The 13203-nt window shown below is 43.9% G+C and overlaps 1 protein-coding gene and 1 long non-coding RNA gene across 2 annotated transcripts in view; both read right to left on the bottom strand.

Moving 5' to 3' along the window:
- The window catches only part of LOC106146854 (zinc finger protein 709-like), a 22012-nt gene extending 16036 nt beyond the window's left edge, over nt 1-5976 (bottom strand). The window contains exon 1 of the mRNA XM_013505572.1: nt 5853-5976. Within this exon, the coding sequence (XP_013361026.1) occupies nt 5853-5855 (3 nt within the window). The 5' untranslated portion in view covers nt 5856-5976. The remainder of the gene's footprint in view (nt 1-5852) is intronic.
- A 2270-nt stretch (nt 5977-8246) lies between these two features.
- LOC106146855 lies at nt 8247-13173 on the bottom strand. Its single transcript, XR_001231455.1, has 2 exons — nt 12437-13173; nt 8247-8988 (listed from the first exon to the last, which is right to left on the bottom strand). It is a non-coding gene; the product is annotated as an uncharacterized LOC106146855 (long non-coding RNA).
- Between the last annotated feature and the right edge of the window lie 30 nt (nt 13174-13203).

Below are 13203 nucleotides of genomic sequence, written 5' to 3'. Positions count from 1 at the left end.
GCAGGCGCGGGCGTCGGGGTGCGTCACTGCGCAGGGTGAGCTTGTTCTAGGAAAGACAGACTTGATTTCGGTATTTAACAATATGTATTTGCTGAGAGCATTTGCCATTTCATGGATTACTCCCATGTTTTAATTTCTTTTTAATTTGTACATCACCATAACATTCAGACCTCTTATTTTCTGTTGATGAGAACAATGCTATACACTTCCAAACTACCCCAGAGACGAAAGTGAGGGGATCACAATTTAAAGACCAGAACTGCTCAGTTTAGCTGGAGGTTGTATTGGTGTGAAGCTAGTACAGAATTTGAAATATCTGGTAAAATTTCTCTGAGATTCATGTAGTAAACCACACATCTCCACTCAGATGCGAACAGACCAACCTCATTCGATATACATGTTGATGGTTTAAGTGGCAAATGTCCATCTCTCAGACATGCAATTAAAAGCTGTTATTTTTAATGCACTTAAACATATACAGACAACAGGTATTAAATATACCTAAACTGTTTATGAAACGAGAGGGGCCAGGGATATAGCTCAGTGGTGCAGCATCTTCCTGCCAGGCAAGAGGTTCTGAGTTCAATTCCCGGTACCAAAAGCAAAAAAACAGAATAACAAAAATACAACAAATGGTTCCTGAGAAAATTATCCTTTACCAAAAATTCTGTTGTGACATAAGAAATTTTCCTTCAATTAAAAACATAAAGACTATGTAGACTGTAATACAGAAGTAGCACAAATAACAGGGAAGGAAGTGCATCACAATTCCAATTGGTTTTCTTTTCCCACTGGAGGGGTGGAATCCTGTACTTCAGTACAGGGAACATGCAGTTTACCCCTGAACTTGCTATGAGTTCACTCATGTTCTCATGCAAAATTGTTTTTACTTTTTTAGACAAGGTCTCACTATGTAGTTCAGGCTGGGGTTGGTCTCAGTAGGTAACCCAGGTTGGCCTCAAACTTGTCCTTGTCCTCCTGCATCTGAGTGTCAAGTGCTGGGATGTCACGTGTGAGTCACCATGCCCAGCTGACAAACACACTATGAATAAAGTAGTTTCAACAGGAAGTCATAAAATGAATACTGAGTTACATGGAATTAACCAATGATTTCACAATATGATGTCAGTGTTTGTGGAAAAATACTTTCAGTTACTCATATAGCTTTTATGAAATATACGTAGTGAGAACATTTCATCAAAAACAATGAGCAATCAATGAAACAGAACTTAATATACTGGAAAAGTTAATCAAGATGGAGTAACAGGAAAGAGGCAATAGGAAAACATAAAATGAATCTGAGAACAAATATAGGGAGAGTGGAGTTACGAGCTTCTCCACAATTGCCTTGTGATGTACAAACCAAGCTGGCCCTCACTGTTGATCCCTTTATTAGCTTCAGGAAGGACTGCATTATAGAAGCAGACCATTGCACCTTTGTTAAACAGGATACTGTAAAAGAAATGGAATGTAAAACAGAATCACCGGGGCTGGGGATATAGCTCAGTGGCATAAGCGCCTGCCTGGCAAGTGCAAGGTCATGAGTTCTATCCTTGGTACCGCAAAAAAAAAAAAAAAAAAAAAACAAAAACAGAATCACCATTTAATGAATTTTACATGGTGGGAATATTGTCAGAAATATATTAGAATTATAAAAAGGTCACAAGGGCTGGGGATCTAGCTCAGCGGCACAGCGCCTGCCCAGCAAGCGCAAGGTCGTGAGTTCGATTCCTGGTACAGGAAAAAATACAAACAAACAAAAATAAATAAAAATAAAAAGGTCACAAACAGGTGGATGGTGGAGAATGAAAAATTAGCCATCAACCAAAGCGAGAATCAGAAAAATTTCGGTCACAAACTCATTTCCCAGTGGGTTTCCAACTGAGTTACTGAACCATTTCAAACCCCAACCCTAACTTATTTGGCTTTCCACAGTTCTGGGCAAGCAGGCTTCACTACTTCTATCTCTGGTGAAAATGCCACAAGCACATTCTTCTGCTGCCCTAGAAGCAGATCTGAGAAAATGCCACAGACGCGCAGGGCTCAGGAGCGTCTTGCTGGTGCGCAGAGTATGTACCCATGTAACACCTTAGTGTACCTGTGCACACTTCCGCCTGTGGGCTGTGGTTCCTCGTTCTCACAGCCAACCAACATTAGCCTTTCTAATTTGATGAGTTTCACGGGTTCCTGGGAAAATTTAATTATGTCTTTTCAATTTTTTTTTCTTTTATGCCTCCATTTTGTGCACTCTTTCTTCATTTTCTATGTAAGCTCTTGAAGAAAATATCTGCTTTTCTCATATTTTCATATTTGTGATGAGGAATTTTACAGTAAAATCACTGTACATGTAACCACTGAAAGGGAAAATATTGCGATCCACCCAAAAGAAGTTGACAATAAAATGTACTGAAAATGCACGAAGCTGGGCGGTGGCACATACCTACTCTCAGCACTCAGGAGGCTGAGGCAGGAGGATCACTGTGAGTTGGAGACTCACCTGGGCTATAAATGAATTCAAGGCCAGGCAGAGCTGCATAGTGAAACCTCTCTCAAAAAGATCCCCCCAAAAAAGGTGCAAAAAAAAAAAATGCACAAAATATACCTAATTAGTCAAACACCATTGCCAAGCCTTGTTTTAGGTGCTCAACACACATTCCTTGATCTCTACTGAATGTATGTAGCACATAGACAAATTCGTAATAAAATACTAAATAGCTCATGAACATCATAGAGTACAGGGCACTGTAATCACTGGCTCTGCACCCGGGTGTCCAGCTGCTGACAGAGCACTGACTCATGACTGCTGTCCACCACCACGACCAGGTGTACCATCTATCACTAGTGAGAGGAGTAAACAAATCACAAAGCTGAAAGATTTCCACTCAGTAATTTTTCTGTGTTTCTTCAGTAGTAAAGATTTAACTTGGGTCCTCAGGCATGTTAGACGAGAGGTCCCAAAATATTTACTCTATGTTGAAAAAGCGTCTTTCTCAACCGTCCAGGCCGGGCTTGGTGTTGCAATGCTCCTGTCTCAGTCTCCCAGGAGCTGAGATTAAAGGCGTGCCCCACCGGGCCTCTCTGACGCTTACTCAAGCCAGGCTCTGAAATCTCGGCCAATCAGGATGGGAAGATAACCGTAAACTTGAACTAGTAAGATGCCACCTGCCTGTCTTCTCAGCAGTAGAGGAGGTGATGCACAGCATCAAAAGCCCTTCCCAGCCTGGGCAAGGGATCAGGACTAGGTCTCAAAAATCAAAATAAGAAATGGAGACTATGTAGCTCAGGGCCAAATTCCCGCATTCCTTCCCCAGACAACAAAAAACATAAAAAAAAACCTTGGAATCTTTGTGTCGAAAAGAAACCTTTTCCAATTTTACTTCAAGGATACCTACCCTATTACTAAACCTACAAGACCTGTTTCCCATTTTGCCTCACGCATGATTGGGTGAACTGATCAGTGAGAACAGAAGACATCTTCACAGCATCTGTCAGTAGGCTCCCTGCTTTCTCCAGGCCTGTGACCTCTGACCCTCTCAGGCCAAGGCAGCTCACAATCCTTCAATTACGGTCACACAGAGAACCATCCGATCTCAGGGGAAGGAGGGCACTGCTGTCACCGCTGACATCACCTCCCTCTTGCGAGCTCAGGTCCCCCATTTCCTTTTCTCTCCCCTTTGCTCCTCCCTATTAAAACTTCCTTTTCCTCCTACTCATTCTTCTGCCTGTAGCCTCTCGCTCTGGGGAGTTACTCTGCTTCAGCACCTGTTATACAGAGTCCATCTCAATCAGCATTTCAACTTGACATCAGTGTGTAGAAACAGGGCAAGGACAAAGCAACGGTTTCACGACGACGGCCCGTGCCCTTCCCTGCACCCCCAGTGTCACAGGTCCCTGTCCGTGCAGACGCCCCAGGTCACCGTGCTTCTCAGTGTGGATTTACCACGCAGCACTTTCAGCAAGTTGTCCTTAGCAAGAACCCCTTCCCCTCCCTTGGTGTCGGGCAGGAATTCTCTGGTATCATAAACAGGACAAAGGAAAGTAAACTTTCGATATTTTTTGGTGAGGTAAAATTTCCTTCTGCAGAGGGAAGTTAAGCCAGACTATGGCAAGAGCAAAGTGAGCTAGTCGTATTTTATTCTGGAAGCACACCATTGGTGGAAGTGTGGCCTCACAATCTAACCCAAATGGCTACTTTAATGAGGTCACGGTTGCCAGGCAGACTAAATTGCATCATCTGGAAAGCCCTTTGTTGCAAACTTTTATGACAGGTGAAGAACCAAGTATCTGTCGGTCTCAAGTATTCCAAAAATTGTGAAACAAGCACATGTACATTTTACAAAAAACTGGTAGTACAAAAATATGGGGTCTTAAAGAAAAAAGAAAACGGGGTCTTATAAAATGGACTTATTGTAATTATTTCCTCTGACAGAAAATCTACCTCCTTCCACATTAATAGTATACTAACATCCCACCATTTTCCTCAGCACCTAAACTCTCTGGAAGGCCTCATTAAATAGTCTGACTGTAAAGACAGTTTGTTTAGCTACCTCATGATTAAGGCACCCACCTGTGGAAAATGGCCTGACATAGTTTGTGTAACATGCCACGTGGATGAGAATTAAAATCAGAAGAAGCTGTGAACCATGGATAGCACGCCAAGATAGAACTTCCTCAGGAAACAAGGACTGCAGCTTTCCGTACTACAAGGAGTTACAGTGACTCCCTACAAAGCTCGCCCATTTTCAGCAACTTTCAGTGCGAAATCACCACTTTGTCTGTAAAATCCCCGTTTCCTTTAAACCTTACATGGTAAGAAAACTTGTTTGATAACCTGAGATTCAAATGGTCATTGTCAATACAGAGTCCTGTGACAGGTGGCCATTAAATAACTGGACAATCACTGTGCTCTGCTTATCTCTAATTAGCTCTGCCCTGGAGCAGCCACCTGGCCAATCACACAGGACTCTTGCAAGGATCAGGGAATTATTCTTATTTCCAATGAAAACTCTCCTAATGCAGGGACAGCTGACACCTACAGGGAGGCTTAGATAAGGCACTGGGTCCTCTAAGCAGTAGCGGAGAAATGGCCTCTGTGTCACAGCAAACAGCCACCCTGACAGCCTGCAGTTTCACACTGGTGTTTGCATACCTACGGCCTGCTCCTTTAAGCTCCCGTTCAACAAGGGCACTAACCCAAAACGAACAGCTAATCTATCTGCTAAACTAGTTTGGTTTAGCCCACCAAAGCCAGCCCTCTAGCAACAAGATCAACATCCAATCACAGTGACCTTTGGATGGGATGGACATGGGACCCCCGGCACATAAAACAGGACTACAGCATGTTCTGCTTACTCAACTCTGAGCGTCCTCACTGCTCTCCCGGGGTGGCTTTGCACAGCTTCTGGCAATACCAGCAACACCGTTTTGTTTGCACTGGTCTTCTCAGATCCCTTTTCCGAGAGACAAGCCCAGAGGGTGAGACTGGAGACCCGACTTCAGAGCCACCCGAGGTAACACTAATACGCTCCTTTGTGTTCAGGACCTCACTCTGCAAAGTCTGGAGACCTGGAGCACTTTTTTTAATCGTCAGTAGGGGTCTCACGTAAATAACTAAGGTGATAATTGCTTGGGCTGCTGAGTGCAACGCAGGAGTTCGCTGCATGCTTAGGAAGCCCTGCTCCCCAGTCACACCGCCTGCAATGTTAAGCCTTCCCTGGGATTCTCACGGTCCTTATCAACATGTGTTATGAGGACGGCAATGAGGGGAAGTACTGGAAACTCAGGAATTCACTGAGTAGGAAAAGGCAGACGCACCCCGACCGCACCCCGCCCCGGCTCCCGTCCCCCGTCACCATCGCGCGGCGTCCCGGGGTCCCAGGGTCCTTCCCACGCAGCCCGCGGCTGGCACAGGTCCCCGAAGGCGGACTAGGGAGCCGAGGGACTCTCCCCAAAGAACTCAGGACGGGGAAGCCATGACACCGGAAGTGCCCGCCCACCCCGCCTCACCTGATTGGACAGTTCGTGCAGCCGGGCTCTTGATCGCTGATTGGCTCCTGCTCCATGGCCCTCCCTCTGTAGAGCAAGAGGAGGAAATAAACTCCTGCCTGCGTGGGTAGAGCTCAAATGATAGACGGTCACCCGGGAGCTTCTAGACGAGACTCTTTCCCGCAGCGTCGACCTCACTCTCCAAACAATAATTGCATTTAAGCAGTTTACTCCTGCAAACCAATCTTCATCCTGTAAAGTTATTGTGCGTGTACATTGTTCGGGGGTGTCCACCCCAAGTGTTTAGTACAGTTAGACCAATGAGAATAGGAGTGAGTTTTTTGTTCCCAGCATAAGGGGACCTTTCTACTAAGATGTCCTACAGTAGGGCTTCCACATAGATAATCATCCCATATCTGGGGTCCTATTAGAGCCTTTAAAGAGGCTCCAGTGGCATTGTTAGAAAAAATTCTATCATACCTGGGATCGTTAAGAGTATAATTTAGAGCCACTCAGCTACCTTGCAATGGTGGGCTAAGCTAGAAACCACTGAGCTCTTTCTTAACTCATCCATACAGTCATGCAGGTTATTGCAATCATCTCCTTGGCGTGGGGACGCCCACCAAATCCAGAGGTACTGGACAGAGGGAGCAGGCCACACACCTGGCAAGATGTTTGTTGTCATGACTGCATGTGCTTGTGCCCATCGAAGAAAGCCATCGCATTCTCCCTTAACAAAAATCTTAACGATGGACATGAATAAGTGCCAGAGAGAACGGAAATGGAGCCCTCATACCTTGCTGTTGGGAATGTCAACTTGTACGGCCACATGGAGAACGCTGTGGCAGACCAGTCACCACGTGGCCCAGCAATTCTACTTCTAGGTTTATATCCAAATTGAAGACATAATTTCCAAACATAAAAAAAAACCTCTATTTCAATTTTCACAGCAGTGTTTTCCATATCAAATCAGAACCAAAGTAGAAAAGAAAAACAAAGAAATCTCCATCAATTGCTGAGTCAGTACATAAAATGTGGTATGTTGATTGAAAATACTATGTCACGTAGAAGGACTAAAGTGCTGCTGAGTGTCACAGCACATGCCTAAAGTTGCAGGCACTTGGGAGGCTGAGGCAAGCGCCTGAGCTAAGATGAGACTCTATTTCAAAATAAAGTTAAACATGCACCAGTTTTGGTGCTGCATGCTTGTAATTGCAGGCCAAGTCAAGCAGATTACAAGTTTAAGTCCCACCCAGGCAATTCAGCAAGAATCTGTCTCAAAATAGAAAACGGAAAAAGCCCGGGATGCAGCTCATCGGTACAGTAACTCTGGCTTCAAGCCCCCTAATCCAAAAGGAATGTGGTGCTGATGTGTGCTGCGACATGGCTGGATCTTGAAAACATTCTGCTCTTAAGGAAGCCAGGCTCAAAAGACCTCATCTCATATGATTCCATTGCTATGAAATGCTCAGTAAGCAAGTCCATACGGACAGAAAGGAAAGTGGTCGGGCGGGGTCTGACTACTAGCACCGACCCTTCATCCCGCTGGCACAGACTCTCTAGCTTCCACCACTGACCTTTGGGCCTTCGCAGCGCAGATCCGTGAAACAGGCCTGCGTGAGATATTGTTACGGGCTCTGCCCCTCCAGTTGGACTCATGGGAGGCACTGCTATGAGCTCTAGGCCTTCAGCTGGACTCATGCAGGACATCACCATGGGACCCAGGCCCTCAGCTGCGTGGACAGATTTCCTGCACTCTCTTGCATATCATTCTTTGGGTGACTGTTATAAGTAATCTTATAAACCATGTGTCCTGTATCATATGGTTCACCTTGCAGAATATCCCCCAAACCATGACAGGCGGTTCTGGGCTCATGAACTGACGTTGTCCTCATGTAATGACTTGTGCGCCCAGTAGGAGAGCCTGTGCTGAGTTCCACTTTGCTTCTCCTAACTATGGCCCCTCCAGCTGCGCTCAGGAGTGTTAGCATCTAGTTTTAGCTGCACTTGTGCTTTCATAACCAAGTGAATTCTCTGTTTACTTAACTATAGAAACAACCATGGAAATACAAGTGTTAGGGAAACACTACGATCAGATTATTCATGGCAAAAAGAGTTACTGGAAGTCAAGCAGACAGTCCTCATTTAATGACTGATTTACAGTCCTGTGACTGAGTCGTTAGCTGAATTGGTTGTGTAAGTGAGGAACTGTACGTAGTATGTGCACTTCCTATTCACAACAAAGTAATGGTCAAAGAAACTCCAACTTGATGACTTTGCTTTATTTGCATAATTTTGACATCCTGTAGTATAAGGTAAAACAACATAAAGCTGCAGTTCTGTACTGTACAGTACAATCAGCAAAAATGACAGTACTGTATAAACAGGGTGCACTGAACAGAAAGACACTGGAGCTCTATAAACACAGCGTACAGAACTTTATTGAAAATAAGGCAACTGTAAGTCATGACCTTCACTACCACTGCTTGAGCCGTTTCCATGTACCAGGACCAGGAAGGGTCTGGATGGACCTGAAAAGAGCTAAGAAAGAAACATGAGAAGGGCAGGGCAGGGTAGGGCAGGGCAGGGCAAAAGAAGGCAGGGGAGAGGAGGGGAGGGAAGGGTAAAAAAACTAGGAAGACTGATAGAAATAAAATTGAGCGGCTGGGGATAGAGCCAGCAGCACGTCACCTACCTGGTAAGCATGAGGTCATGAGTTTGATTCTTGGTAACAATAACAACAAAAATTGGTCCCAGGAGACAAAAGAAAAAAGGAAAAATACACCACTAGAGTAAGAGATTTCACCACCTGTCTTTTATTTTGCTTTTATTGTTTTTGTTCTTTTTTTTGTTTTGAGGCATAGTCTTGGTATGCAGGTCAGACTGATACTGAATACATTGTGTCATCCAGGCTGGCCTTGAAATCAAGGTAAACCTCCTTAATGAGCCTCCCAAATGCTAGGGTTACAGGCATGTGCCACCACACCTGGCTCCTCTTTTAACCTGGTAGAAAGAAGAAAAATTTAAGTCACTCCACAATAACAACATGACATTTTGTAGTGGTATCAAGTGCACATGGAAGAATATTTTCTTTTTTTTACTTGTGTGTACTTTGTTTTTTTTCCCCTTTGTTTTTTTTTTTTTATAATTTTTTTTTTTTTTTTTTTTTTTTTTTTTGGTTTTTCTCCGGTACTGGGAATTGAACTCACAACCTTGAGCTTGCCAGGCAGGCGCTGTGCCGCTGAGCTAAATCCCCAGCCCCACTTGTGTGTACTTTGATTAACTTCACCCTCTTTTACTCCCTCACTCTTCCCCATCACCTTCTTCTTCTCTAATTTTATACTTTGAATATTTTCAAAGACAGATGCAGACTCTACCACAAAACAAATCCGAATGAAATTAAGAGGATTCAAATTGTACAAAGTATTTTCCAAGGCAACAAGGGAATAAGTTTAAAAACTGACAAGGAAACATCAATAACAATTGTACAGACTTTAAAAGGACCCAAGAATGAAAGAAGATTAGAACAACTTAAGCAAAATTGGTTCAATAACTTTGATAAAATGCACACATTAGCTGGGCGTGGTGGCGCATGCCTGTAATCCCAGCACTTGGGAGGCTGAGGCAGGAGGATCATTGTGAGTTTTGAGACCAGCCTGGGCTACAAAGCAAGCTCAAGGCAGCCTGAACTGCAGACCGAGACTCTATAGTCTTAAAAAAAAAAAAAAAAAAAAAAAAAAAGAACCACACACATTTCCTGAAACAAAAATCCAAAGTTCACAGAAGAAAGTGATATGCAAATAAGCAATGTACCCAATAATAAATGAGGTAAACCTCCCCACTAATGCTCGATCCTTTCACTACTGAATTTTACTGAACATTTAAGTAACGAATAATTCCAGTTATTTGGCACAGCATGCTATTTAGGTGACTGTTCTAGACTGTTTAGAAGGAAATATTTTCCACCTCGTTCTTCCAGGCTAATATGGCTCAGTTTTGTTTTTTTTTTTTAAAGACCAATATCTGGTTGTGGTGGCACAAGTAATTAATCTCAGCACTTGGGAGCACTTGGGAGCCTGAGGAAGGACATTGCTGTGAGTTTGAGAATACCCTGAGCTCCACTGTGAGCTCAAATCCAGAATAAACCACACAAAATGATCCTGATTTTTAAGAGACAAGAAGTTCCCAGAAGATTAAACTACAGATAAACAGTCCTTGGGAAAATACATGAAAGAAATTCTTGAAATTTGAACAACTTTTTCAGCAATGTGAAAAACAAAACAGTACATGATCAAGTGGGAATTATCCTGAGACTATACAGGGGGTGAGCATTTGAAAGGCAATCAGTGGAATTCATCATGTTGTGGAGAATCATGGTTATTTTTACCAGTGTTGTGGTTTTTTGTTTTCTTTTGTTTTGTTTTTGTCTTTTTGAGACAGGGTCTCGCTATGCAGTTTAGGCTGGCCTTGAGCTCACTTTGTAGCCCAGGCTGGTCTCAAGTTTGCAGCAATCCTCCTGCCTCAGCCTCCCAAGTGCTAGGATTACAGGCGTGCGCCACCATGCCTGGCTTACCAGTGTGTTTGAGGCCACACAAAAGCTGAGGGTTAAGCTAATAGTAGAGCATGAAATTTCTTCCTTGCAAGCTACACACAAAAACTATGCATACCTCATCCAACATATCTCAACACCACCTCTTTCCTATCCCAGTATACTGTCCCAAAACATACAGATATACATGTTATTCTGATCCTGTTGACCTCAAAATAGTCAATCTCTACATATTTGTTAGTTTTACCCAGAAGGACTGCTTCTAGCAATGCCAAGGGCACAGGACCCTGTCAAATAAAACCCCATGTTGGTCTTCAAACAATACCTGCTATCCTTACTGCAAGTCTCAAACGGGAGCTGACTCTCCCAGCGCCTAAACCGCTTGTCAGCACATGCACCACTGTCTGCAGGGAACTCAGCTCAGCAAGGCGGCTGTCATCGACAAACACAGGAAAGGAGATAAGATAGGAAAAGGAATTTTACAGGTCTTGGTGACATCTGGAGACACCCAAAATTTTACAAGTGACATTTAAAGGACTTTGTCTACTGGGATATAAGGCTGCCAGAAAACTTTAAACACAGATGTCTGTTAAGGCTTCGTCCTACCCACTTTCCATCTCTATAAAAGGGACACACTTGTCTTTGTTCAGGGCAGACAGACTTATGACACGTTCTACCTGAACCCAGGCACTATAAATTCCATGCCATGTTGCCTTTACTCAAGTCTGCTGGTCTTTGCTGCTTACATATGTAACTCACACAACTGATGGAATGTCATCAAGGCCACCGGGACCTGATGCGAGTGTTCTTAGAATGGATGATGCTGAAAGATCCCCTCGTCACATTAAAATCAAATACATGTCAAATTCCCAGCATTTCACTCTGAGTGTGGGATCTTCTCTTGGACTCGCCTGCTGTTTTTGAGGTGTATTGATTGTTCTTTTTCTATATTCAATCACTATTGGTGAATTCTTTTTACCACTGCAGTACCAGCCCTACATGCACTGTGCATTTAAGAGCATTTCAACGAATCTAAAGGAGAAACAGATAATTCTTTTAAGGGATGCAGAAATAGCACTGGGAAATACTGGGCAGGTAACACTCATGATGAAAGTTGAGCAAATACAAAATAAAAGGAAATATTTTTAACCCGATAAAGGGCATCTAGAAACAACCTCCAACGAATATCACACTTAATGGTGAAACGCTGAATTTTTCTCCCTAAGATAAGAAAGCAAGGAACACTGCTCTCACCACTCCTACTCAATGCTGCATTGGAGATTTTGGCCCGTGCAATAAGAAAACCAAACTGGAAAGGAAGAAGTAAAACTCAGCCTATCACCATCCTGATTGTGTAAAAATCCTATAGGATCTGTCAAGAGAGCTTCTAGACAGAATAAATGACTGTAGTTAGTGTATAAGATAGAGGACCTAACATAAAAATCAATTACATTTACTGAAGAGAATTTAAGAGGAGAAATAAGCAGAAAGAAATGCTCTATAGCTGGTGGAAAAGCTCTGGCTTGAACCTGCCCAGCAGGCTAAGGAGGAAAAGTCACAGCCAGAGGTTACTAGTAACAGAGGTTACTAGGCCTTTGAGTTATCGTCTCAGTTTTGCTGAGGAAGAACTGTTTTGCGAAAGCTTTGGCATCTGATGTCGGAAAATTCCACCACAGATAATGTGGTTGTCTGGACACCACTTGGGAAGACTGGGTTTGAACTCGCTTACATAGCCCAGGCTGAACTCAAACTCACAGCAACCCTCCTGCCTCAGCCTCTCAATTGCTGGTATTACAGTCACGTGCCACCACACCTCACAGAATATAAATGTTGGAGACTGATAATTTCAACCTGTGAGGAGGAACGAGCTCGGCAGGCAGAGCTACAGTATGAAGTCCTTACGTGTCCTGGCCTCATCACTGGGAAATCACCAAGCGGATCAGGTGTGGGGTCCATTTCAGCAATCATTTCCGTCCTCATGCCAGGCAACATGCTTATCTTCAACATTGGAGGTGTTTTTGATCCTGCGTGAAGTATGACGCTTCTCTGAAGGAAATGGAATGTTTGCTCTTCTTTCACCTTTAGTCTTTTTCAGAATATCTCTATGATGTAACGCATTTCTCCATCTACACAGTGGCTCTATGGGAGGTATTCATTTTCCTGAATTGGAATGAGTAGATGGAGACAGCACGAAAATGTTGACATTGAAGCCTGTTGCCTCATTCCCAAACACTGACCTGTGAAAGAGCTGGCACTCTCGCTGTTCCATTTGGTCTTGTCCCGGCCTGCGCTCACGATGTTCTCCCACATCAGGGGACCGATTCTTCCACAGGAAACCGACAAACGCAAGCTTCTGAGCACACAGGAGACCCCATTTCAGGAAGGGCACATAAGTCCATTAAGAAAACCAGGGCAGGCAAGCGCAAGGTCGTGAGTTCGGTTCCCGGTACCGGAGAAAAACAAAAAAAAAAAAAAAAAAAGAAAACCAGGGCAGACCTGGCAAGCCAGGTTCAAACTGCTTAAATGCAAGTATCATTTTGTGAGATGAGACTGACACTGGAGAAGAGAGCCTTGTCCACAAGTTCCCGGGTGACAGCCTACCGTCGGAGCGCTACCCTTGCAGGCGGGAGTGTACTTCCTCCTCATGGCGGACGGAGGGAGGGCGGCGG

The sequence above is a fragment of the Chinchilla lanigera genome, unplaced genomic scaffold (assembly GCF_000276665.1).
Source record: "Chinchilla lanigera isolate Chin_1 unplaced genomic scaffold, ChiLan1.0 scaffold00098, whole genome shotgun sequence".
In the NCBI taxonomy this organism is placed as follows: Eukaryota; Metazoa; Chordata; class Mammalia; order Rodentia; family Chinchillidae; genus Chinchilla; species Chinchilla lanigera.
This window is presented reverse-complemented; position numbering and strand designations above follow the sequence as displayed.